General features: G+C 36.2%; 1 protein-coding gene across 1 annotated transcript; it reads left to right on the top strand.

Moving 5' to 3' along the window:
* Positions 1-20570: 20570 nt before the first annotated feature.
* LOC133814625 (secreted RxLR effector protein 161-like) lies at positions 20571-21248 on the top strand. Its single transcript, XM_062247562.1, has one exon. The coding sequence runs from the start codon at positions 20571-20573 to the stop codon at positions 21246-21248; it is 678 nt and encodes a 225-aa protein (XP_062103546.1).
* Positions 21249-24567: the final 3319 nt, after the last annotated feature.

Here is a 24567-nt window from a genome sequence, read left to right as displayed (position 1 = left end):
CATATTGTCTTCTTGTTGCGGTTATGGTGGCTACTGTGGTGGCTGCAACGGCAGCATCGGCTAGGGAATTAGGGAGGTAATGTGGACGTTCCTGTTCCATACATGTCAGGATACGATGACTACAACGATGGTGGAATCGGCCACGGATAAGGTGATAGTGTTGCTCCGTAAATTGTACGCCCTAAATATTCGTGCACTATTGGCGAGCTAGAAAAGGGCCTAATTCGATATGCCACGTGTAAATCGTCCACCTGGAGCTGTTTTGTTACGGGCCTCCATCTATCCAGTTCGAATTGATTAGAGAGTTAACTGCTACTAGGAGGCATCGAGTCAGCAGTATGAGTGTCACGAGCTGGCGCCACATTAAGCTCGTGATGCGGCAGAGATCTGACACCCGAATCCTTGTAAAGTCAACCACGCAATATAAACGTGCATATATCAGACATCACATGTCTGTTTTATTCCTGATTTCTCGGATGCGCAATATAAACATGCGTATCCGAACATCCCGTATCTGATTTGGGCCAGGCGGCCCATTACCCATCCTTACCTGTTGATTAGACCTTACTTCCCTGTAAAGTTTAGGAATTAATCATCTGTGTCACAGAGATGACGTGAAGGATAAAGAGATCACAGGATGACCCCATTGCCAACCTAGATATCTTCTTCCTATAAATACCAAGACCCTGGGTAGTGCAAGGGGTTGGGATATTTTTGTAGAGAAACAATCTATAAGAAATTACCAAGAGATATCAATAATATCGACTGGTGGACTAGAGGGATTTTAACTTTCGAACCACCTAAAAAGAAAGGAGTGATCATCTTCCCATGCTATTAGTTTCTCAAGTCTAGAATATAGTTATTTTCATATTACGGTTTACCAATTTGCACTAATCCATCCTATTTATTCGTATAATTACCTATTGGCGAAAAACCGCGTCAACAGGATTCCAAGAGGAACCAATGGAAGAACCGGTATGAGCCTCGTGGAAAGTCTTTGTGGACGGTTCGTCTAACGAGAACGGATTCAGAGCTGGAGTCATTTTGATATCCCCGGAGGGACATCGTTTCCACTCTGCATTGCGGTTAGGATTCAAAGAATTCAACAACGAGGCCGAGTACGAAGCTTTATTGGCTGGGCTAAGGGTGGCCCAGGAGCTGAAGGCCAGCTCCATCCAGTGCTATAGCGATTCCCAGCTCGTGGTAAATCAGGTATCAGGAGAATACCAAGCGCGGGGAACCAAGATGGCCGCCTACCTGGCCAAGGTAAAAAAGGGGCTGTCCGCATTTGAGTACAACCTAGTTGAACAGATACCTCGGGAGCAGAATGCCCATGCTGACGCCTTAGCAAAGCTCTCCACCTCCGGGGAGGGCGAAACCTTGGGCCTGGTACCGATGGTATTCTTGGAAAGGCCAAGCATAGAGGAAACCGCGAGAGAGGTCGAGATGATCGACGCCAAGCCGACCTGGATGACTCCCATAGTCGAGTACCTCACAACAGGAAAGTTACCTGAAGAGTGAAACAATGCAAGGAGGATACTTTACCAAGCTCCGAGGTATACAATGGTAGACGGGACGTTGTACCGGCATGGTCTCTCTTTACCTCTTCTGCCAAAACTATCCTGCAGGAGGTGCATGAGGGATTTTGTGGGGATCACGCTGGGGGGCAAAGCCTGGCCTTGAAGATATTGAGGCAAGGATATTTTTGGCCCACTCTGTCAAGGGACTCGATTTCCTACGTCCAGAAGTGTGACAAGTGCTAGCGGTTCTCAACGATCGCTTGAGCTCCACCTGTTGAGTTGAGGATGATCTCGTCCCCGTGGCCATTTGCAGTATGGGGGATTGACTTGGTAGGTGCCCTACCCATGGGAAAGGGAGGAGTTTGATATGCGGTAGTAGCTATTGAATACTTCACCAAATGGGCAGAGGCGGAGCCCCTGGCGACGATTACATCAAAGTGGGTCCTCGACTTTGTGGTTAAGAATATTGTCTACCGATTCGGACTGCCGAAGAAGATCGTTTCAGATAACGGAACCTAGCTCGACAGCGACCTCTTCATTGAATTCTGTGAGAAGCACGACATAGTTAAAAGCTTCTCCCCGTGGCCTACCCCCAGGCTAATGGGCAGGTCGAGGCTATGAACAAGACACTAAAAGCAAGCCTTAAGAAGAGGTTGGATTAAGCCAAGGAAGTTTGGCCTGAACAACTCCCTCAGGTGCTATTGGCGTACCAGACCTCACACCAAACTTTGACGGGTCACACTCCTTTCTCCCTGAATTTCGGGAGTGAGGTCGTCCTTCCTGTCGAAACAAAGATAGCCTCGCATAGAGTCCGGGCGTTTGACCAAGACCAGAATGACAAATTGCTCAGCGCGTCCCTCGACCTAATTGACGAAAAAAGAGAAGATTCGCAACTGCAGCTCGCGCATTATCAACAAAAGATCACTCGTTATTTCAACTCAAAGGTCGAGAGACGAATCTTTAACTTAGGCGACCTGGTGCTCCAAAGAATCTTCTTAGCCGGTAAGGATCCCAAGGACGGAGTTTTGGGACCAAACTGGGAAGGACCCTATCAGATAATAGAGGTTGTGAAGGAAGGGACCTTTAAACAAGCTCGGCCTAATGGAGAAGCAGTCCCACGGACATGGAACACTATACATCTAAAGAAATATTATCAATAGTCATACTTTTGTAAGGCTTAATTATGAAAGCCACCTTGTTTTATTAAAAAAATAAGAAGTACATCCCTTGTATATCGTTGTATGTTTCCGTGTGCGTGTAGTGTTAGAAGAACGTGTTCCAAGTAACCAAGAAAGATCCCTTTCAGTTTACTTGGGGGGCATATGTCCTGGATACAACCAGGTCCCGAAACTTAGAAGTTAGTTAAATTGACTAACCAGCGTTTTTCCTAAAGAGCACCAGCTGTCGATAAAACTAACGCGAACTAAGTTTTTAAATAAATGTCCTGGATACAACCAGGTCCCGAAACTTAGAAGTTAGTTAAATTGACTAACCAGTGTTTTTCCTAAAGAGCACGAGGTGTCGATAAAACTAACGCGAACTAAGTTTTTAAATAAATGTCTTGGATACAACTAGGTCCTGAAACTTAGAAGTTAGTTAAATTGACTAACCAGCATTTTTCCTAAAGAGCACGAGGTGTCGATAAAACTAACGCGAACTAAGTTTTTAAATAAATGTCCTGGATACAACCAGGTCCCGAAACTTAGAAGTTAGTTAAATTGACTAACCAATGTTTTTCCTAAAGAGCACTAGCTGTCGATAAAACTAACGCGAACTAAGTTTTTAAATAAATGCCCTGGATACAACCAGGTCCCGAAACTTAGAAGTTAGTTAAATTGACTAACCAGTGTTTTTCCTAAAGAGCACGAGGTGTCGATAAAACTAACGCGAACTAAGTTTTTAAATAAATGTCCTGGATACAACCAGGTCCCGAAACTTAGAAGTTAGTTAAATTGACTAACCAGTGTTTTTCCTAAAGAGCACGAGGTGTCGATAAAACTAATGCGAACTAAGTTTTTAAATAAATGTCCTGGATACAATCAGGTCCCGAAACTTAGAAGTTAGTTAAATTGACTAACCAATATTTTTCCTAAAGAGCACGAGGTGTCGATAAAACTAACACGAACTAAGTTTTTAAATAAATGTCCTGGATACAACCAGGTCCTGAAACTTAGAAGTTAGTTAAATTGACTAACCATCGTTTTTCCTAAAGAGCACGAGGTGTCGATAAAACTAACGCGAACTAAGTTTTTAAATAAATTTCCTGGATACAACCAGGTCCCAAAACTTAGAAGTTAGTTAAATTGACTAACCAGTGTTTTTCCTAAAGAGCACGAGCTGTCGATAAAACTAACGCGAACTAAGTTTTTAAATAAATGTCCTGGATACAACCAGGTCCCGAAACTTAGAAGTTAGTTAAATTGACTAACCAGTGTTTTACCTAAAGAGCACGAGGTGTCGATAAAACTAACGCGAACTAAGTTTTTAAATAAATGTCCTGGATACAACCAGGTCCCGAAACTTAGAAGTTAGTTAAATTGACTAACCCGTGTTTTTCCTAAAGAGCATGAGTTGTCGATAAAACTAATGCGAACTAAGTTTTTAAATAAATGTCCTGGATATAACCAGGTCCCGAAACTTAGAAGTTAGTTAAATTGACTAACGCGAACTAAGTTTTTAAGTAAATGTCCTGGATACAACCAGGTCCTGAAACTTAGAAGTTAGTTAAATTGACTAACCAGCGTTTTTCCTAAAGAGCACGAGGTGTCGATAAAACTAACGCGAACTAAGTTTTTAAATAAATGTCCTGGATACAACCAGGTCCCGAAACTTAGAAGTTAGTTAAATTGACTAACCAGTGTTTTTCCTAAAGAGCACGAGCTGCCGATAAAACTAACGCGAACTAAGTTTTTAAATAAATGTCCTGGATACAACCAGGTCCCGAAACTTAGAAGTTAGTTAAATTGACTAACCAGTGTTTTTCCTAAAGAGCACGAGGTGTCGATAAAACTAACGCGAACTAAGTTTTTAAATAAATGTCCTGGATACAACCAGGTCCCGAAACTTAGAAGTTAGTTAAATTGATTAATTCAGTGTTTTTCCTAAAGAACACGGGGTGTCGATAAAACTAACGTGAACTAAGTTTTTAAAAATTAATGTCCTGGACACAACCAGGTCCTAAAACTTAGAAGTTGGTTAAAATTGATTGGCAATGCTTTGTAGTCTCGAAGAAAAAGTCAATAAACTAACTTTTTATCAATCACATCATATTAAAAAGAAAAATAAATGATGAAATTCAGGGTAACTGAAATCAATTTTCTCGAGGAGGAAAAACCTCGTGGTAAATTATTACAGGTAAATAAAAGAAAAATACAAGTGCTAAGCCCCCCCCCCCCCCAGGTCGCTCTGATGAGGTCACCTCGTCGGTCTCTTGCTCGCCGGCAGCGGAAGTCTCCCCAGTCTCAGAAGGCGGCTCCTGTTGAAGACGGGCCTTGAACTTCTCAAGGAATGGCTCTCACACCTCAGGCGCCAGAAAGGAGAAGTCGCCATCTTGGTTGAAGGCCCAGCAATGATAGAGCATGGCCTCCATGGAGGAGCTGGAACACGCCCTCTCTGCCACGGTGGTGACCTCGGCCTCCAATTGCTTAGCCTTGGCCTCCTCGAGCTTGGTCTTCCTAGTGGCCAAGGCGACCTGTATGACCTTTTCGCTTTCTTTGGCAGCCCTCAAGGCAACCTTGGCACTTTGCTCTTGCTGTTGGGCAGACGTGAGAACGGTCTGAGCAGTCTGGAGCTCGCCCCTAAGCTCATCAATCCTGGCCCTGGACCAAGCTATGCTGCGGTGTAGAGCCAAAGCCGCCTTCAAAGACATAGATAGTAAGGCACGCGTTGGGAAGAAAGCAAAGAAATTTAACTAAGTAAACTTACCATGAGGGGCTCCTCGTCTCGATCTCCCTCAAGTCCCTCGGGGTGGCATTGTAATAATGCTCCACCGTATAGCTCGCTGTCTCATAGACCGTCCCTCGGAAGGCCTCGGGGATTTTCTCCAGGGCCTGGGCGTTAACCGGGATGCGCACAGTGGGAGGAAGAACTGGCGGGGTTCCAGATGGTGCCTCCTGTTCCTGAGTAGGGGCTGGAGGTCGCGGGGGAGGTGGGGGCATGTTCTCTGTGGCTGTAGGGACCTGGCCCCTCCCCTTGGTGGGAGACTTAGAGGTGGTCCCAGAAGGAGGAGTCTTCTTGGCCACCCGGGGTCTCTTGACTAGTGGCCCGGACGGTCCGGAGGGGGGGTTCCCCCCTGGAAGATGGATCGCAGGGCGTTGTCTCCGAGCTGTGCCATCTCCTTGCCTGAAACAAAAAGAAGGGAACGTTAGTATACATGTAAGGTTACTTTATTACAAGAAAAATCTAAAGGTGTATTGAAAGGGTCCTACCCTCCGAGCTAGAGAAGGAATCTATAGGGGAGTCTAAGTTTATTACTTCACGGATGAGAGGGGGCTCTGGGTCCGGATCCGCCTCAAGACTGGACTCCTCTACATATTGCCTAAGCTCTGCAGTGACTACACCCTCCAGAAGGGAGGGCCACGACCTAAGGTTGGTCCCGTACTCCTGAAAGAAGTCCGACCTAAAGGACAAGGTGTTGTCTACTACTACGGTGCCCCTAGGACGACCCATATCATGGCGCAACACTAGTTGATCTACACACTGGAGTAGGGTTATGTTAAGGTCTGGGTCATCTCAATGACGATGTACGAGCTAGCTTGGGTTAAACCTAGAAAGCCTTAGGTTTGCGGCAGCCCTGTCTATGTCCTTAAACAGGTATGGGTTACCTTGGCCGGAGGGGCTGGCCGCTGCCCCCGACTGAACCCGATCCACGTCGAGGCCCTGAGCAGCCTTGAGAGCTCGCTTTCATCGCACGAGCGACACCTCATCTTCTTCGTTCTGCTCATCACTGTCCGCGACATCCCCCTCAAGGATAGGCACCAGCTCGTGAGCTACTGGGATAGCCCACGACCTCCTCAAGGCCAGAGTCTGGCCCGCAGAAATTAACTTGCACGCCAGCATCGTCTCATCAGACACGAGCTGGCGGTAGTCTTTCTCACTTGGCGGAAGCCCCGCCAAAGTATCGTATTGACCCGCAAGGGTCACCAATTTGGCTGTCCTTGCAAAAATGGCTGCACGATGATGTTCAAGTCAATACGCGCAAAAAGAAATAAAGCAATATGGTGATTTCGCAAGTTGAGAATAGAGAGAATGAGAAAAAAAATTCAATTGAAGGGTGGCTATTATGGAAGATGGCCAATCTTATATATACGTAAGAGACATAAAGGAACGAGGACCGTTCGATCAAATTAATGCGAGATACAAGGGTCATAACTCGAGAGGCGAAATGACGGCCAAAGGAAGGCTAGGCCATTTAATGCAATTCTCAGAAACTGAACAGTCGCCAACCACGGCGCTCCATGTGTCCGATACCCACGCAGTGGGTGAGACATGAATAGTCAAAAGGGAAACTTAAAAGCCCCCGCTGTGAAGGTCACAGATGATGTCATGGGTCACGAGCAAGGGCTTGGGGGGCAAATGTACGCCCTAAATATCCGCGCACTATTGGCAAGCTATAAAAGGGCCTAATTTGATCTGCCACGTGTAAATCGTCCACTCGGAGCTGTTTTGTTACGGGCCTCCGTCTATCCAGCCCGAGCTGATTAGAGAGTACACTGCTACTCGGAGGCATCGTGTCAGCATTATGAGTGTCACGAGCTGGCGCCACATTAAGCTCGTGATGCGGTAGAGATCTGACACCCGAATCCTTGTAAAGTCAACCACGCAATATAAATCTGCATATATCAGACATCACATGTCTGTTTTATTCCTGATTTCTCGGATGTGCAGTATAAACGTGCGTATCCGGACATCCCGTATCTGATTTGGGCCAGGTGGCCCATTACCCATCCTTACCTGTTGATTAGACCTCACTTCCCTATAAGGTTTAGGAATTAATCATCAGTGTCACAGAGATGACGTGAATGATAAAGAGATCACGGGATGACCCCATTGCCAACCCAGATATCTTCTTCCTATAAATACCAAGACCCTGGGTAGTGCAAGGGGTTGGGATATTTTTGTAGAGAAACACTCTGTAAGAAATGACCAAGAGATATCAATAATATTGACTGGTGGACTAGAGAGATTTTAACCTTCGAACCACCTAAAAAGAAAGGAGTGATCATCTTCCCATGCTATTTGTTTCTCAAGTCTAGAATATAGTTATTTTCATATTACGGTTTACCAATTTGAACTAATCCATCCTATTTATTTGTATAATTACCTGTTGGCGAAAAACCGCGTCAACATAAATGTATGGAGGTGCCATAGGTTGAGACGGTGTTGCCCCGTACATGGAAGGATAGGCTAGAGCTGGAGGTTGAGAATACAAAGCTCCAGAAATATTGTCGCTATCAGGAATAGGCGGCATCTGAACGTTTGGTGGACGAAATGAAGGTGGAAGAAATTGAGACAAGAAATTGACTTGGTCAGTCAAATTCTTTAGCTTATTCTCTAAATTTTCTATCTGTTCTGATGAACGTTGAGGAGGAGCTTGAGACTCACTGAAGTAAGAGCGCTAGGTAGATGATGATGACCTCGACCCCTTCAATTTGCGGCCCCGTCCTCGCTCATGTCCACGCCTTTGGCCCAGTACTTTTTGTAGCACCTCCACCTGATCAAGTGTTGTCGAATCATCATCATTGGAAGCAGCACCAGAAGTTTGCTGAGTTTGTAAATCAAAATCAGCCTTCAATTTTTTCGGTTTTCAAAAAACATTAGAAACTAACATAACTCTATGAATATTAAAAAAAAAAACATAATTCAAACTTACATAGTGTATGTTCGGTAACTATTAAAAAATTGTTTTTTATTTTTTTTAATAAAAATTTGAAAAAACAGTAGGAAAACACGTTCGGTAAAGATGAATTACCTAACAATTTATGAAAACACATTCTGTTTTTTCAGATTTTTATTAAAAAAAATCAAAAATAATTTTTTTAATAGTTACCAAACATGCCTATAATCTTGGTGGGCATCGTCGTTCACAAAATCATTTGTTGTTTTCTTCCAGTGGTATTCCTTCCATGACTCAATAAGGTCCAGGTTTGCCTAAAAATATAACCCAAATGTTAGAGAACATATAATTTAAAAGAACATAATTTTGATAACATTTTAACTTTCACTTACTATTTTGTGACGGATGACCGCCAACGATTTTGTACCTTGCGTTGTAGAATACTTCTGTTTCTTCTGATTTTCCTTGTTCTTTAGGGAGCGCGCAATAAATTTCAGACTTGTAAATAACTGACATAACTACATTTAATTATCTTATTAATTATTACATTAATATTTTATCATTTAATTATTTTATTCCGAACTCCAACCTACCCTATTCCAATCTAGTGGATCCCTTGGAGATAGTAAGCAGACATCTACTACTACCCATTTTTTCAAGATATTTGAAGAAATATCTTGAAAAAATGGGTAATACTAGATGAATACATTTGTTTCCCTAAAATATCTGCATGATGACATGGCATGTTTAAGATACACATGGACAACATGTGACTAGTTATTGATGAAGACTTGGTCGACCAACGACCAGAGTATCAAGAGGAAATTAAAGTTGCTCGATAGGCACAAGGAATATGCTGAGCAACAGGAAAAGAAGATGTGCGGATGCATACGACCAGAGTTGCTCGATGAATCGAGACATTCTCAGAAACAGTTATGAGTTAGATATTCCTAAGATATTTGATTATTTTTATATGTAAATATCATTATTTCTGTTACTATTTGGTTATGCTTGTAATGCATGTTAAGGACAACCCATAGGCCCATATGTACATCCATTAGCCTATAAATAGGACTCAGAGGATTCCTTTATTTCAGGTGCAATATTTTGTATTCAGAGATAACAAGTGTTTTTATACACAATCTTTGTATCCAACTTCAGAGTTTGTGAAACTTAGTGAACCCTAGTTTGTGATCGCAAGTTTTGGAGCCTACATCAATAAAAACACTAAGTGGACGTAGGTTATTACTAATCTCTGGGGTCGAACCACTATAAAATCATTGTGTCGTTTTAATTCTTTATTCAGATCTATAATTCTTATCATTTTTCGTGACTTCGTGTCATTGACTAAATCGAGGGTCAACAACATTGACTCGGATTACTATCTCCAAGGCATCCACTAGATGTATGTCTATGATTTTTTGTTAGTAGAAAAAATAACAATTATCACTATGTGATAATAACCATCATATCCTATATATGATGGTTTATAAGGTCTTATTTTATAATGTTTAAGGTTACATGTTCTTTAATAACTACAACTACATTTATTGAGAATGTTATTATAGTTATGATTATTATTAATTTTTATTTTAATTATTGTTTAATTAAATATAATTGAAATTAATTATAGGTAATTATTTCCATTCTTAGTTATCAATTTTGTCAAGATTTTTCATAATTAATTATTTTTTAATTATCAAACTTATTTTTTCTTCTTTCAAATTAATGTTAAATTCATAAATAATCATTTTTTAAATTATTTAAAAAAGATTATTTATTATTTGTTAAATTTATATTACTAATTATTTTGGATACTTTTTTTTTTCTAATTTATGTTTAAGAGAGATTTATCTCATTTCTAAATTTAATTATTAAAAGTATCAAATTATTTATTTTTAATATCGCCAAATTTAATTTAATTTTAATTAAATATTACATTTATTCATCATTTTAGATTTTTTAAATCTTAATTTAATTCTTAATATATTTCTTAATTTAATTAATTAATAACGATAAACTCAAATTTCTACTAAAATTTCGGCGGCATAACAATTATATTCTAACATATCCCAAAAATTTAAAACCCTGCAAATAACACTTTGAAAATTCCCAGAGCATTCACAATATACATATTTTAATCAAATTCAAACACTAACACGTCATAAAATTTTATACACACATTCACAATATGTTATTCTACACAGATATATAAATATCACTAAACACATCTTACTTTATACACACATTCACATATTAATTTATTTATCATTAAAACAACATAATCAAAAAATAAATACCTTGATGCCACAAAATTAGAAATACTTAATAACCGAATTTCCAATAGATACTCCTTCGATTTCTACACAAACATAATATACATTATTATAAAAAAAGTTATATAAATAAAAAACTAAAAATATATATAAATATATACACTCCACACACACATAATATATACATATATTTATATATAAAAAAAATCAAATATAAACTAATTACATACTCACGACACACACAATAATATATATAAACATATATATATATATACTGAAAAAAAAACTGAAAAAAATGTAAACAGAAATAAAATAAATAAAAAACGAAAAATAAAAAAAACACAAAAAGAAAACAAATCAAAACACAAAAATATAACAAGAAAAATACAAATACAAAAATAAATTAAAAAGAAAAAATAAAATAAAACAAAATGTAAATAGAAAAAATAAAAAACAAGTAAAAAATAAATATATACCTTTGGTGTGGCGTCGTGGTATGGCGGTGGTGGCGTCGTAGTCCGGCCGTGGTGTGTGGTCCGGCGAGGAGGGGGTGTCCAAGAGAGAGATGAGAGATGAGAGATGAGAGAGAGAGAGATATTAGAGATAGTAGATGAGAAAAAGATGCGAGGAATGAGAGATTTAGAGGTGGGACGCATGGTTGGGAGGAATTTTGATGAAAGGGAGGGATTTTGGAGGATTTTCGAATTTTTTTAGAGAGGAGAGAGGTGGGGCGCGTGACTGGGAGATTGAGAGAAATGGAGAAGAAGAGATTTATGTTAGGTTAGATTAACAATATTAGGGGCGACAATATAAGAATATATTGCTGTCAAAATTATTTTTTTTAGAGGCAATGTGTCAAAATATTAGGGGCGACATATTTTTCCCCAATATAAGGGGGACAATATTGCCTATATTAGGGGTGACAGCTGATATTGTCGCTCTTAAAAATTATTTTTGTTGTAGTGAATTTCAGGTGAATTATACAAATGTAGCATTAAAAAATAGAAAAATTATGAAATGTATACACAAATTATAATCACTATCTATGATTATAAAAAAATATTATAATTTCCTTACTTAGATTATATATATTTTAAAAAAATTATAATTAACCAAATAAATATAATTTTTTTTAAATATATATAATAACCTGTTATTATATATATTTTAGTTAATTATAGAACATATTTCCTTATTAATGGCCTCTTTTCAACACGCATATCCATAGCTTTTATCTCCATTTTCTAACATGGTTACTCCTATTCTAGTTCCTAAACATTTGGAGGAGGAGAGTAGATCAAACTAAAAAAGTTATTGACATTTATTTTTAAGATAAAGAAATTTTAAGTTAATGTCATACATGATCAAATAACTGTTTATTTATACACGAGGCTTCTTTTGCGTGCATGTATATTATATTAAGTAGCGTAGGTTAGTGTGAATATTTAAAATTATACAATGAGATTGTTAATTAAGAGAACATGTAAAAGTATATATTAATTTGAACCATTATTATTATTCTAATTAATGGGTTTACTCAACTTTTGTAAAATTTTATTGTTTCTTTTCAATCATGGATGGTGACTCAAATTTCAACAACTACAAGTCTACAAAGCCATGCCTTCCTTAATAAAGAAAACTATAGTAATAAACAAAAGCATAGCATATATACGTATATATATATATATATGGAAGTTGAAGAAAACTAAAACAAGTTGATTGCATGCATGTGTTTATGTATAAAACTAATATGTAAGCTACAACTTTTCCTCTTGGTGTTTGATATATATATATATATATATATATATATTATGAGTTATTACTCATTTTGATTCATCACTTTATGCGCATGCTATAATAAGATTGAGATGTGGATTATTTAATTGAGTGGGACGAGATAGATATGGATTTGCATGAGATCACAATAAATTTTAGTTGATGAATATTATATTTATATAATTAATTATTTATGTGAAAATTTTCAAGCCGTGAACATCACCCTCATGAAATTGATCTTGGCAGGCTACGTTTATCATTTCCTCTTGCCTATGAATTGATATTATATAGATTATTATAAATAAATAAAAAAGTACCCACTTAGGTTATGATATGATGCGAATGAATGATTTCTTTATAGAATAACATAATTAATAATAATAATAATAATATATGGGCGCGTTTGGAATAAGAATGAGGAAAAGAATTAAGAAAAGAAAAGGGAACCTTATATTGTTGTTTTCTTGTCCCCTCCAAAGTGAGTTGCACCTTATCATTCACAGTACTACTTTCTTATCTTCAATCTCTCCCTTTCTCGATGCTCTCCCATTTTGGAATTTTCTGTTTGATCATTTAGAGAGAGATTTTGCTTCAAGTTAATTTTTGCTTGTAGGCTAAGTGATAATAGCTATATATCTATATAATGTTAAATGAAAACGACACATTTAGATGATCTAATGCTTTTCTTCCACTATTATTAAAAATTAAAGTATTATTAGTTGGCAACGATATACACAAAATTTACAATGAACTACACCATTATATATTTATATATATAAATATATAAACTATTGATCTTTATGTATATTAATATTACATAAGCTACATGATTCATTGGGTATTCTTTCTAAAGTGCATCTACCTTGATAGAAGAGCCAATATTTGTAATTAAAGATAAGATTTAATCAAGGAAAATCTAAGAAAATAATATTACATTTTTTTAAAGAAAAATAATCAAGGATTTATAGAAAAAGTGTACACAAAATGACAATTTAGTGGTAAAAGTCCGTTATCTTATTAAGACTCCTTTGATTTATTTATTTATTTTGCTACACGACCAAGTACAATTAAATAGTAAAAAGCATTACTAGCAACTGACTTAGTCATATGTATTTGGTAAATTATAATTATTAAAACAGATAAGGTAAAACTAATTATTAACGACAATGAACTAATAACTAATTTATTATTATTATTATTATTATAAACCGATAAGTTATGATGGTAACTAAAATAATGGTGGAAACCATGAAAAGTTAATATACTCTATTGGAAGTGGGATATATATGTTGAAACACCTTTTAAAGAGAAAAGTAACCAACTAAGTTAATAGTTATACACTAAGATTATTTTATATTATACAAATCACTCAATGTCCCATGCATCATGCACAAATAAATATATGTATATTTTTACATTATATGATTTAAACCTAGAAAGATCGACTAGTATAAATAGATTAATTTTACCGCACAATACAAAAATTACAAAGAGCAAATCGACACTTATTTTTTAAAAGCCAACAATCAATGACCAAAACAGCTGCACAGTTATCTAATAATCTATATAAAGATTATGTACAAACTAATATCTGTACCCGACTATATATATTTACACAACGTAATAATAATTTTAGTCTATATTTAATTTGAAATGTGCATTATTGGAAAATCATTTCCTACAAATGTTTTTTTTTTTTTTTTAATTTTCCTTCCAACAGATTTATCCATTTTTTTTAATTCTTAATCAAACTAATTATATTTGACAAGTGTAGCTGCTTGGTAAATAATAATAATAAAAGGAAAAAATTCCAAGAAAAGAATGATTACAGGCATGCCAGAACTGCGGGATTAATTTCATCATAACCCCAAAACCAAAACCTAAGACAAAGACTTCAATAATTGGGCCGCCCATGACAAGCATGGTTTCCTATTAGACAGTGCACTAATAAAATATTAAATGGAAAACACAATAATAGTATTATTTTTGTTATAATATATAAATAAATGTGGTGATGTGTAATGAAATAGTAAGTCCAACTTTGATGTCTCCAAATTTTACAAGGCTGTATGAAAGTGAAAGAGACAGATGGACAAAATAGAGGTGAAATGAAACTTGACTTTGTAGTCATATTTCCCTATCAACTTACCGACCATGTTAGGACTTTGGGGAGATTGCCTTCATAAGTTTGATGCCTTCGAAACTTTCAAGTTTTGTCCTTATCTCCCCAAACCCCTAAAGATGGGTTTAAGAGGGCCAATACCCAATTCATTTTTTCCCATTTTTGGTCACATGTAGGACCTTGTTATTTCTTTTGTGTCCTAGAATTTGAACCCTCATTTGTGAAGCTCGAAACCTTATTACTTTCCAATGTTAATTTGATTGAGCTCCGCTCTTTATTCATTTTTATTTATTTATAATTGGCGTGGTGGTTTGGAGTGGGGACAGTCATATTTTTCATATGCAGGCAAGCTAGGCTCTAACAATAGTGCATTGTGCATGCACACAACACAAAGAATATGTTTTCCCTTTGATGATTCCCCAACATGAATTTATTGTCATTTTGCAAGGAATAATTATTACTTTCCCAAAAATTTGTACTTCACGTATATTTGAAAAGGCAAGGGAATATATTATGGTACACACAACTATGTCTATGTATATGTAAAAGAAAATAAAAATAAAAAAAAGGTTCACAATTTCAATTCGAATCACCCATCCATCTCTTTTTATTGAAAAACAAAAAACAAAATCCACATATTTGGGGGCGAAAAGAAAGGCGGCTATTTCTGTTCTGTCTAGTACCCCTTCTTAAGGACAGGGCCCCTATTTTTGAATACTTACTACATGCGTGGATGAATCCATCTCAACAGAAGAAAACTCATCTAAATAAAAATAACGTACTTCTTTTTTTTTTTTTTTTTTAAAAAGAAAAAGAAAAATGCTAATTAATTATTGTTGTGTAGCATGGTTGCGCCTAAATAATTATTAACGTTCAATCTCTATCTATATCTAAAAGTTAACTGATAGCAAGGATCAAAGTCAAATTTGTTGAATAATAAATAAGAATTTATATAGCACAAAATTACAAACTTGTCCTCAAGGTGGATCCCAAACTAGTTGCTTTGAATTCTGAAAAATTATACATACATACATACTTCATTTTCATCATCCAATCGACCTCCCTATTCTGATCGCACATTTGGAAGCTTTTCTGGTTCTACCTTCGTTTCCAATTCTGCTAGCTATTGGTTGGGAATCAACATTTGGTGGCACCAAAGTCTGCAGATGGTTTTATTATTTCATTTCTCCCTTGAGCAAGAGATTTCGTCTATATGGTCTTCTTCTTAGCTTCAAGAAACACAAATCCCCTGGGCCCTGGCCTGGCTCATATTCCTCAAGTTGACGCTAGCTTCTCATGAATTGAAAACCCTATCTCCATCTATAATAATTGATTGTGGAACCCCATGCAATACTTGTTAAACAAACACCAAAGCAACCGTAGCTGCAGTATGTAGATGTTTTTATATTTAGTGCAATAAAATGAGCATATTTGCTCAATTTATCAACCTCTACGTACAGTACTAGGATTGAATTTCAACAATTCGACTGTCGCAAACCTTGAATGAAGTCCATTGAGACTTCTTCCTCCCAGCCCCACCCAAACTTGGGTTAGTTGGTACCGTAGTGCTATTGGCTGTAGTACAATATTTGTCCTGTTGGCATACGTAACGTACTGAGCAATGTTGAACAAATTTTATCACATCATTATATTGCTCATGTCGATCTCCCCAATATAATCTAGTCTTATTTCTTTGATAGGTCTTTATTTCTCTTTAATGACACTTTGTCTCTTTTAAGTTACTCTGTCAAGAAGTGCTATCTGTGCATATCTCGCAGCGAATTTCTTATAATATAGCCAGTTATTTTGAGGATTGAAATAGCAACCGCATTTGTATAATAAGGAATCAAAGTGGACGTCATGTGTTTTAAAAGTTGTTTTGTCAACATCTTTCTTTAACTCTTATTTGGTGATAATAGCCGTACCTAAGACCAAGCTTGAAAATGTGATCTCTCTATGAAAACTCAACTATAACTAGTATGGGATATTTGTCTAGTATTTTGACTTTGTTAAGAGCTCAGTAATCGACACAAATTTGCCATGTTGATCTTTATTCTTTTCCTCTATGTAGTATTAGTAATCCACAGTAAGATTATTAATCAGTTAAGGTTGTTAGTTAGTTAGAGGTCAACTTATCTTCTTTTGTTTTACGGTTCTTTATTAATCTCTTGTAACTGGTTCTGTTGCTCTCATTATAAATATGAGTAACAGCCAGCTTTAGTTGTAAGCGTGAGAAAATTCTGATTGTTTTAGAGAGAGAGATAGAGAGTACTTGCAAGAGAGCAAGAAGAGGAGTTGTATGTAAAGACTCTGTTCTTGAGTTTAGAACAGAGGTGTAGAAGACAACTTCGTGAAGAGGAACAGAGTTGTACACAAGAGCATTGGTGCCTGTAACTTTCTGATTCACTAAGGGAACTCCCAGATTGGGAAGAGCTGGATTAGGTCACCACATTGGTGACTGAACCAGGATAACTTTGTGTCTCTTCTTCTCTTTTCTTTGATTAGATTCTGTTATTTGATTGTTCATAATTTTTCTGGTTTTTGCATTAACATTGCTGATTTGCATGTGTTTGAGAATTTGTTTCTGTTGAGTAGAGTTTCATTCCTGAGTTACAACAGTGGTATCAGAGATCCAGGTTTGATTAAGCAAGCAAGAACTCAGTTGAATCAAAACAAGAATCAAGAATGGCATCATCTTCAGCAAGATTCGATTTAGAAAAATTCGACGGGTCCGGAGACTTCAGCTTGTGGAAGGAAAAGATGATGGCAATCCTGATATACCAGAAACTAGACTCGGCTCTAGAAGAAGAAAAGCCAGAGAAGAAACCAGAAGGAGAAGGAAAGGTTGAAGACAGTACTATCATCAAACAAGCTAGATCAGCAATCATAATGAATCTCTCAGATAATGTTCTGAGGCAGGTCATTAGTGAAAAGACAGCTCTGGGAATTTGGAACAAGCTGATACAACTTTATATGGCAAAGACAACAGCAACCAAGATCTTCTTGAAAGGGAAGTATTATGGATTTAAAATGAATGCATCTAATTCATTAGATCAAAATCTTGATGAGTTGAATAAAATTGTCTTGGCTCTTACTAACATGGGTGAAAATATTCAGGAAGAGGATCAGGCAGTGATTCTTCTCAATGGACTACCAGATCAGTTCAAGGAGCTCCGAACAGTCATTATGTACAGCAGAGACATGCTTACACTTGATGATGTTATGGGAGCACTTCGGTCAAGGGATGCTGAACTCACTTGGCAAAAGGCAGCAAGGCAAGAGACAAACAAAGATGAGGCCTTGATGGCTCGAGGAAGGCTCACAAGAAGAAGTCACTCAAGAGGGCCAGAAAGAAATTCTTCAAGATCTAAGTCAAGAAACAGAGAAACAAGAAAGTGCCATCATTGTGGCAAAGTAGGCCATCTGATCAAATTCTACTGGGAACTCAAAAAGAAAAAGGAAGAAGACGAAAAGAATGAAGATTTCTCTGCATTAGCAGATAAAGACTACAACTCTGATGGAGATGTATTCACTGTTACTTCAACACAGTCAGAATTAACAAAAACAAATGGAGAGGCACATACTAGCACGATCAAGAAAGATCAAAATGAATGGATTTTGGACAGTGGGTGTACTTTTCACATGAGCCCAAGAAGAGATTGGTTCACTGATTATACAAATATAAATGGTGGCAGTGTGGTAATGGGAAATGATCAGAAGTGCAAAGTAATTGGAATAGGTTCTATTGCAATAAAGAGTTTTGATGGATCTATCATAACATTAACTAAAGTTCGGCATATACCAGATTTAAAACGGAACCTCATCTGGGTAGGGACTTTGGATGATGATGGCTATGGTCACAAAATCAATAATGGAAATATGAGAATCTCAAAGGGAGCTTTGTTAGTGATGAAAGGGACCAAGAGAAATGGCTTATATATACTTGATGGGGAAACAATGGAACCAGCTCTTGCAGCTACTATTGACAAGTGCAACTCAGATACAAAGATTTGGCATGCACGCATGGGACACATCAGTGAACAGGGATTGGTAGAGTTATCTAAGCAAGGATTATTAGGAAATTATACACATGCTAACTTACCTTTCTGTGAAATCTGTGTGCAGGGCAAACAACACAGAATAAAGTTTACAAACAGCCAATACAGAGCAAAACATGTGCTGGAATATATACATGCAAATTTATAGGGTGCAAGCCGAATCAAAACACAAGGAGGTAATCAATATTTTCTCTCTATTGTAGATGATTTCAGCAGAAAAGTTTGGGTTTTTCTATTAAAACATAAACATGAATGCTTAGATAAATTTAAGGAATGGAAGGTGTTTATAGAAACTCAAACTAATAGGAAAATAAAGACCCTTAGGACAGACAATGGCTTAGAATTTGTAAACCAGGAATTTAATGATTTATGCTCAAAACATGGTATAGAAAGACACAAAATAGTAGCTAGGACCCCACAGCAAAATGGAATAGCCGAAAGAATGAATAGGACTTTATTAAATAAGGTTAGATGCTTGTTACTTGAATCCGGTTTAAAGAAACATTTTTGGGGGGAAGCTTTGTATATTGCTTGCTATTTAATTAATAGAAGTCCAAGCTGTGCAAACCAGCTGAAATCACCTGAAGAATTATGGTCTGGTAAGCCCCCATCTCTTTCTCATTTAAAATTTTTTGATTGTGTTGCATATGCTCATAATGTTGAAGACAAATTGAGTAAGAGATCAATTAAATGCATCTTTCTAGGCTATCCAAATGGTGTAAAAGGATATAGATTGCTGTCATTAGAAACAAATAAAATTATAATCAGCAGGGATGTTATATTTAATGAAGCAGATTTTCCTTTTAAAAGAAATGAGAAGGGTATTTTTCTTGATGTTTCAGGTGACAAAACTGAACCAGAACAAGAAAAACATGATGGAAAAGAAGCCATATTAGAACAGCCAGATAACAGCCAACAAATATTGATAGAATGGAAGGAGAAAACTAAACCTCAAGAAGGAAAAGAAGACCTTAGTGACTACCAGCTGGCTCGAGATCGTACACGTAGAGAAATAAAAGTCCCAACAAAGTTTGCTGAAGCTGACATCATAGCTTATGCTTTGTCAATGAAGAATGAGTCTAAGGAGGAAGTACCAAAGAATTTTAAAGAAGCAATCAGTAGCAAAGATGCAAACAAATGGAAAGAAGCAATGCTTGAAGAACTCAGCTCATTAAAGGAGAACAAAACATGGGAATTAGTGACAAGACAAGCTGGGCAGAAGGTTATTGGCAACAAATGGATTTTCAGAATTAAAGATGGAATGTCAGAGAATGAACCAAAGAGATACAAGGCTCGCTTAGTGGCAAAAGGATACAATCAAGAAGAAGGAGTGGACTACACAGAGATCTTCTCACCAGTAGTCAAATTGAAGACAATCCGAATAATGATTGCCCTTGCAGTTCAGAAAGATTGGGAAATAGAGCAGCTTGATGTCAAGACAGCCTTCTTAAATGGAAACTTGAAGATACTATCCTTATGAGCCAACCAGAGGGATTTGAGAAGAGGTCAGAAAAGGAAGAGCTAGTGTGCTTACTAAGGAAATCTTTATATGGTCTCAAGCAGTCACCAAGGTTATGGTACAGAAAGTTTGACTCAGTAGTGACAAGATTTGGATACTCAAGATCAAAATATGATACTTGTTTGTACTACTCAAATCTGAACACTTCAGCTGAAACCTTTATTCTCATTTACGTAGATGATATGCTTATAATGGGAATGGATTAGGATCATATCAACAAACTGGAAAATGTGCTAAAAGGTGAATTTCAAATGAAGGATTTAGGAGCTGTAGTAAAAATTCTGGGGATACATATCATGAGGAAAAGAAAGGCACAAATGTTAATGTTATCACAAGAGAAGTATGTGAAAGATATACTCAGAAAGTTCAATATGACAGATGCTAAAGTGGCTGGTCTACCTATAGCAGGACACTTCACATTTTCTACAGAATAATCACCTAAGACAATTGAAGAGAGAAGAAAAATGGCTAATGTACCCTATGCGGAGGCTATTGGAAGTGTAATGTACTCTATGGTGAGCACTCGACCAGATCTAACATATGCAATGAGCACTCTAAGCCGATACATGTCAAATCCGGGTCAAGAGCATTGGAATGGAATGAAATGGTTACTGAGATATCTGAAGTCAACTCAGAATCATGGCCTGCTGTTTAGAAAGAGTGGAGAGAAGATAAACTTAAAGGGATTTGTGGATTCAGATTATGCTGCAAATAAGGACACAAGAAAGTCATTAACTAGCTTCTATTTTCTGTTGAATGAGTGTTGTGTCAGCTGGAAATCTCAGCTCCAACCAGTAGTGGCACTCTCCACTACAGAAGCTGAGTTTATGGCAACGACTGAAGCCTTCAAGGAAGCAGTTTGGATAAAGGGATTGCTGAAAGAAATTCAGATGTCAGAAGACAAAACAGTGATATATTCAGATAGTCAATCTGCTATATATCTGAGTAAAAATCCTGTCTTCCATGAAAGATCCAAACATATAGACATAAGAATGTTTTGGATAAGGGACAAGATAGAAAGTGGAGAAATTGAACTTGAAAAGATTGCAAGTGAGGAAAACCCCGCAAATGCTGGAACCAAAGTGCTAACTATCAGCAAGTTTCAACATTGTTTGGAGCTGCTGAATTTTGGAGCAAGCTAATGAACGGGTTTACTTCCCAACTGGTTTCCCTTTGATCTCATCTTACTGTGAATTAAGGAGGAATTTGTAGTATTAGTAATCCACAGTAAGATTATTAATCAGTTAAGGTTGTTAGTTAGTTAGAGGTCAACTTATCTTCTTTTGTTTTACGGTTCTTTATTAATCTCTTGTAACTGGTTCTGTTGCTCTCATTATAAATATGAGTAACAGCCAGCTTTAGTTGTAAGCGTGAGAAAATTCTGATTGTTTTAGAGAGAGAGATAGAGAGTACTTGCAAGAGAGCAAGAAGAGGAGTTGTATGTAAAGACTCTGTTCTTGAGTTTAGAACAGAGGTGTAGAAGACAACTTCGTGAAGAGGAACAGAGGTGTACACAATAGCATTGGTGCCTGTAACTTTCTGATTCACTAAGGGAACTCCCAGATTGGGAAGAGCTGGATTAGGTCACCACATTGGTGACTGAACCAGGATAACTTTGTGTCTCTTCTTCTCTTTTCTTTGATTAGATTCTGTTATTTGATTGTTCATAATTTTTCTGGTTTTTGCATTAACATTGCTGATTTGCATGTGTTTGAGAATTTGTTTCCGTTGAGTAGAGTTTCATTCCTAAGTTACAACACTCTAGAAATACCATGATGTAAAATGGGCTAATGCTTACCCATATACCTCTCTACTTAGGAATGTTTATTGGATCACATCCAATGTTTTTAGGTCCTTCCGATCCAATTCAATTATTCATTGGATGTTTGATTTTTACGACCGATCTAATCAAATTAACTTGTCTCAACTAATCCGATCTAGTTATCCATTGGATTGGATCAGTTTTATCCATTGGATTAATGTGTCCCCATAATTAATTATGTATTTGATCGGATTGGATCCATCCAATATTTTTGAGAATTTATTTAGCTTAATATACTCAAATAATTCATAATATTATAAATAGAAAGACTAATTTGTTCGAAATGATATAACACCATACAAATACAATATAAATTAACATAATTTTAAATAAATATATATACAATTATTTGATCGATTCAATTTTATTAGATTTATTCATATATCATTCAACAACTGATCCGAACAAATTTGGATCTTCAAAATCCGATTCGATCAAATCATAATTAGATATCTAATTTTTGACGGTCGATTTTAATTAAATTAGATGTTTTTTGCACACCCATACCTCCACCTTAAAAAAGTGCTTGATACTAAATCACAACAATAACGATATAACACATTATAAGGCATTGCGTTGGGCACCCTAAGGTATCCTTTATCATTTATCTACAGTAATGCTCTTTCTTTTATTATCCTCTCTGTTTCTTACTTTTGAAAGTGAGGGTTCTGGTAGGGCCTTACACTCATCGAAGCTACTTCATGATATAGATCAATTTATCTCACTATGTTTTGCTTAAATACCACTTACTTCCTTGTGGTTTCAATAATATCAAATTATACGCATGTGTTTTACCAAATAATATAAAATGCATCTTTGAACTCTTTTTTTTTTTTTTTTAAATCTATAAAAGAACTCATTTAAATAAAATAAAATACTATTTAAAGAAAATTGATTCAAATGCTTTTATTATGTTTTATTTCAAAAATTAAAATATATATTTAAAAAAAAAATTGACAAATGACCAAATGTTTATTGATTAGATTGAAGTACACATGCCATAATACAAGGTGGAATCTCATCTAACTAATAACTAACTTCGTTTTTTATTTGTAGTGCATATCCGGCTAAATCAAGGATATTACTTTTACATAACACATGAACCATTCATATATCTGAAAAGATTTTTAAACAAATATTATTTATAAAGATTTTTATAAATTGTAGAATATATATTAAAAAAAATCAAGTAAATAAATAGAGTATTGTAGTCTTATTAAAATGTTGACCAAAAAAGAGCTCTATGAGGTACTTTTTATTGTTTAATAAAACGTATGAGAGTAATTTGATATTATTAAAATCACATTGGTACAAGAGGGTATTTAGGATAAAACATAAGGATGTGAAATAGTATATTCCCTATAATTTATTGATTTCATAGTTTTTTCCATAAAAAAGTTTAGAATTGTAATCTTGTCTTTACAAACTATTGTACTCATATATGTATCTTAAGTGTCCAATAATTTAATCATTACATGCCGTTTAATCTTTCAAAAAATAGGTTAAATTACTATTTTATCTTTCAAAAGTGATCGCCTGAAGCCGATGAGAGTGAGAGATTAAGGAGAGGAGTTTGGAGCTTGGACTATATTCCCATGGAGAATGAAGAGAAATAATGAAAATTAGTATGAGATAAGAGTGTAGAGAAGAGAGAGGCAGTCAACACAATTAGGGATAGGTTAGAAGAAAATTGAAAAGAGTGTGATGTATTAAGTTTTTAGGGTATGGAAATTATATGTATACATTTTTTTTAATATAGGGTTGGCCTGTGTTGGGTTAATTGAGTTTGGAATTGTTTGAGTCGGGGTTAGCCCGTTAGGGTGTGGCCTATAGCAAAAATGGCCGACTGGGCTTTGACCTGCTCATATTTGACCTGTTCGACCCATTATCCGGGTTGGGTTGAATGATTTGGTCGGCCTAGTTACAATAATGCATAGCCCTACTTCGTTATTGGTCATTTCATAAACATTTTTAAATTTTAATTTTAGTTGATTTTAAATTGGAAAAACTAATATAAAATGTATTTAACTAATAAAAGATATAAATTAATTTTTAAATAATTAAAAATAAAATCAATTTTTTAATTAAAGTTAAACTCTTAATTAATTAATATAAACAATTATTATTCAACATTTCATCAAAAATCATCTCGATGTTTAAGATTCAAACTCAAAATTCCATATGTTGACATGATTCTTCGCCAACAGGTAATTAAGAAAATAAAAAAAAGAGATCAGTGCGTAATAATGAACCGAATTAGATAAATGATCTTAAAATGGACTGATGACACAACTACGTTTTTAGGTGGTTCAAAGGTTAAAATCCTTCTACTCCACCAGCCAATATTATTGCTATATGTCTGATATTCTTTACAGGGTATTTCCTTACACAATAGAATCCAACCATTTGCAACTCCCAGGGTCTCCATATTTATAGGAGAGGGCACCTGGGAATTGGTAAGGGGGGTCATCTCGTGACCCTCTTACCCATCATGTCACTTCTGTGACATTCATGATTTATTCCTAAAACCTGACAAATGAAGTGTGGTCTAATCAACAGGTAAGGGGGATAATGGGCCGCACGACCCAACCCAGTCGTGGGTGCCCGAATACGCATGTTCATGCTGCGTGTCCGAGAAT

This window comes from Humulus lupulus, chromosome 2, assembly GCF_963169125.1.
Source record: "Humulus lupulus chromosome 2, drHumLupu1.1, whole genome shotgun sequence".
Taxonomy (NCBI): Eukaryota; Viridiplantae; Streptophyta; class Magnoliopsida; order Rosales; family Cannabaceae; genus Humulus; species Humulus lupulus.
This window is presented reverse-complemented; position numbering and strand designations above follow the sequence as displayed.

Coding starts and splice junctions, on each gene's coding strand:
- LOC133814625 (XM_062247562.1), top strand. CDS start 20,571: ATGGCTAATGTACCCTATGCGGAGGCTATTGGAAGTGTAATGTACTCT.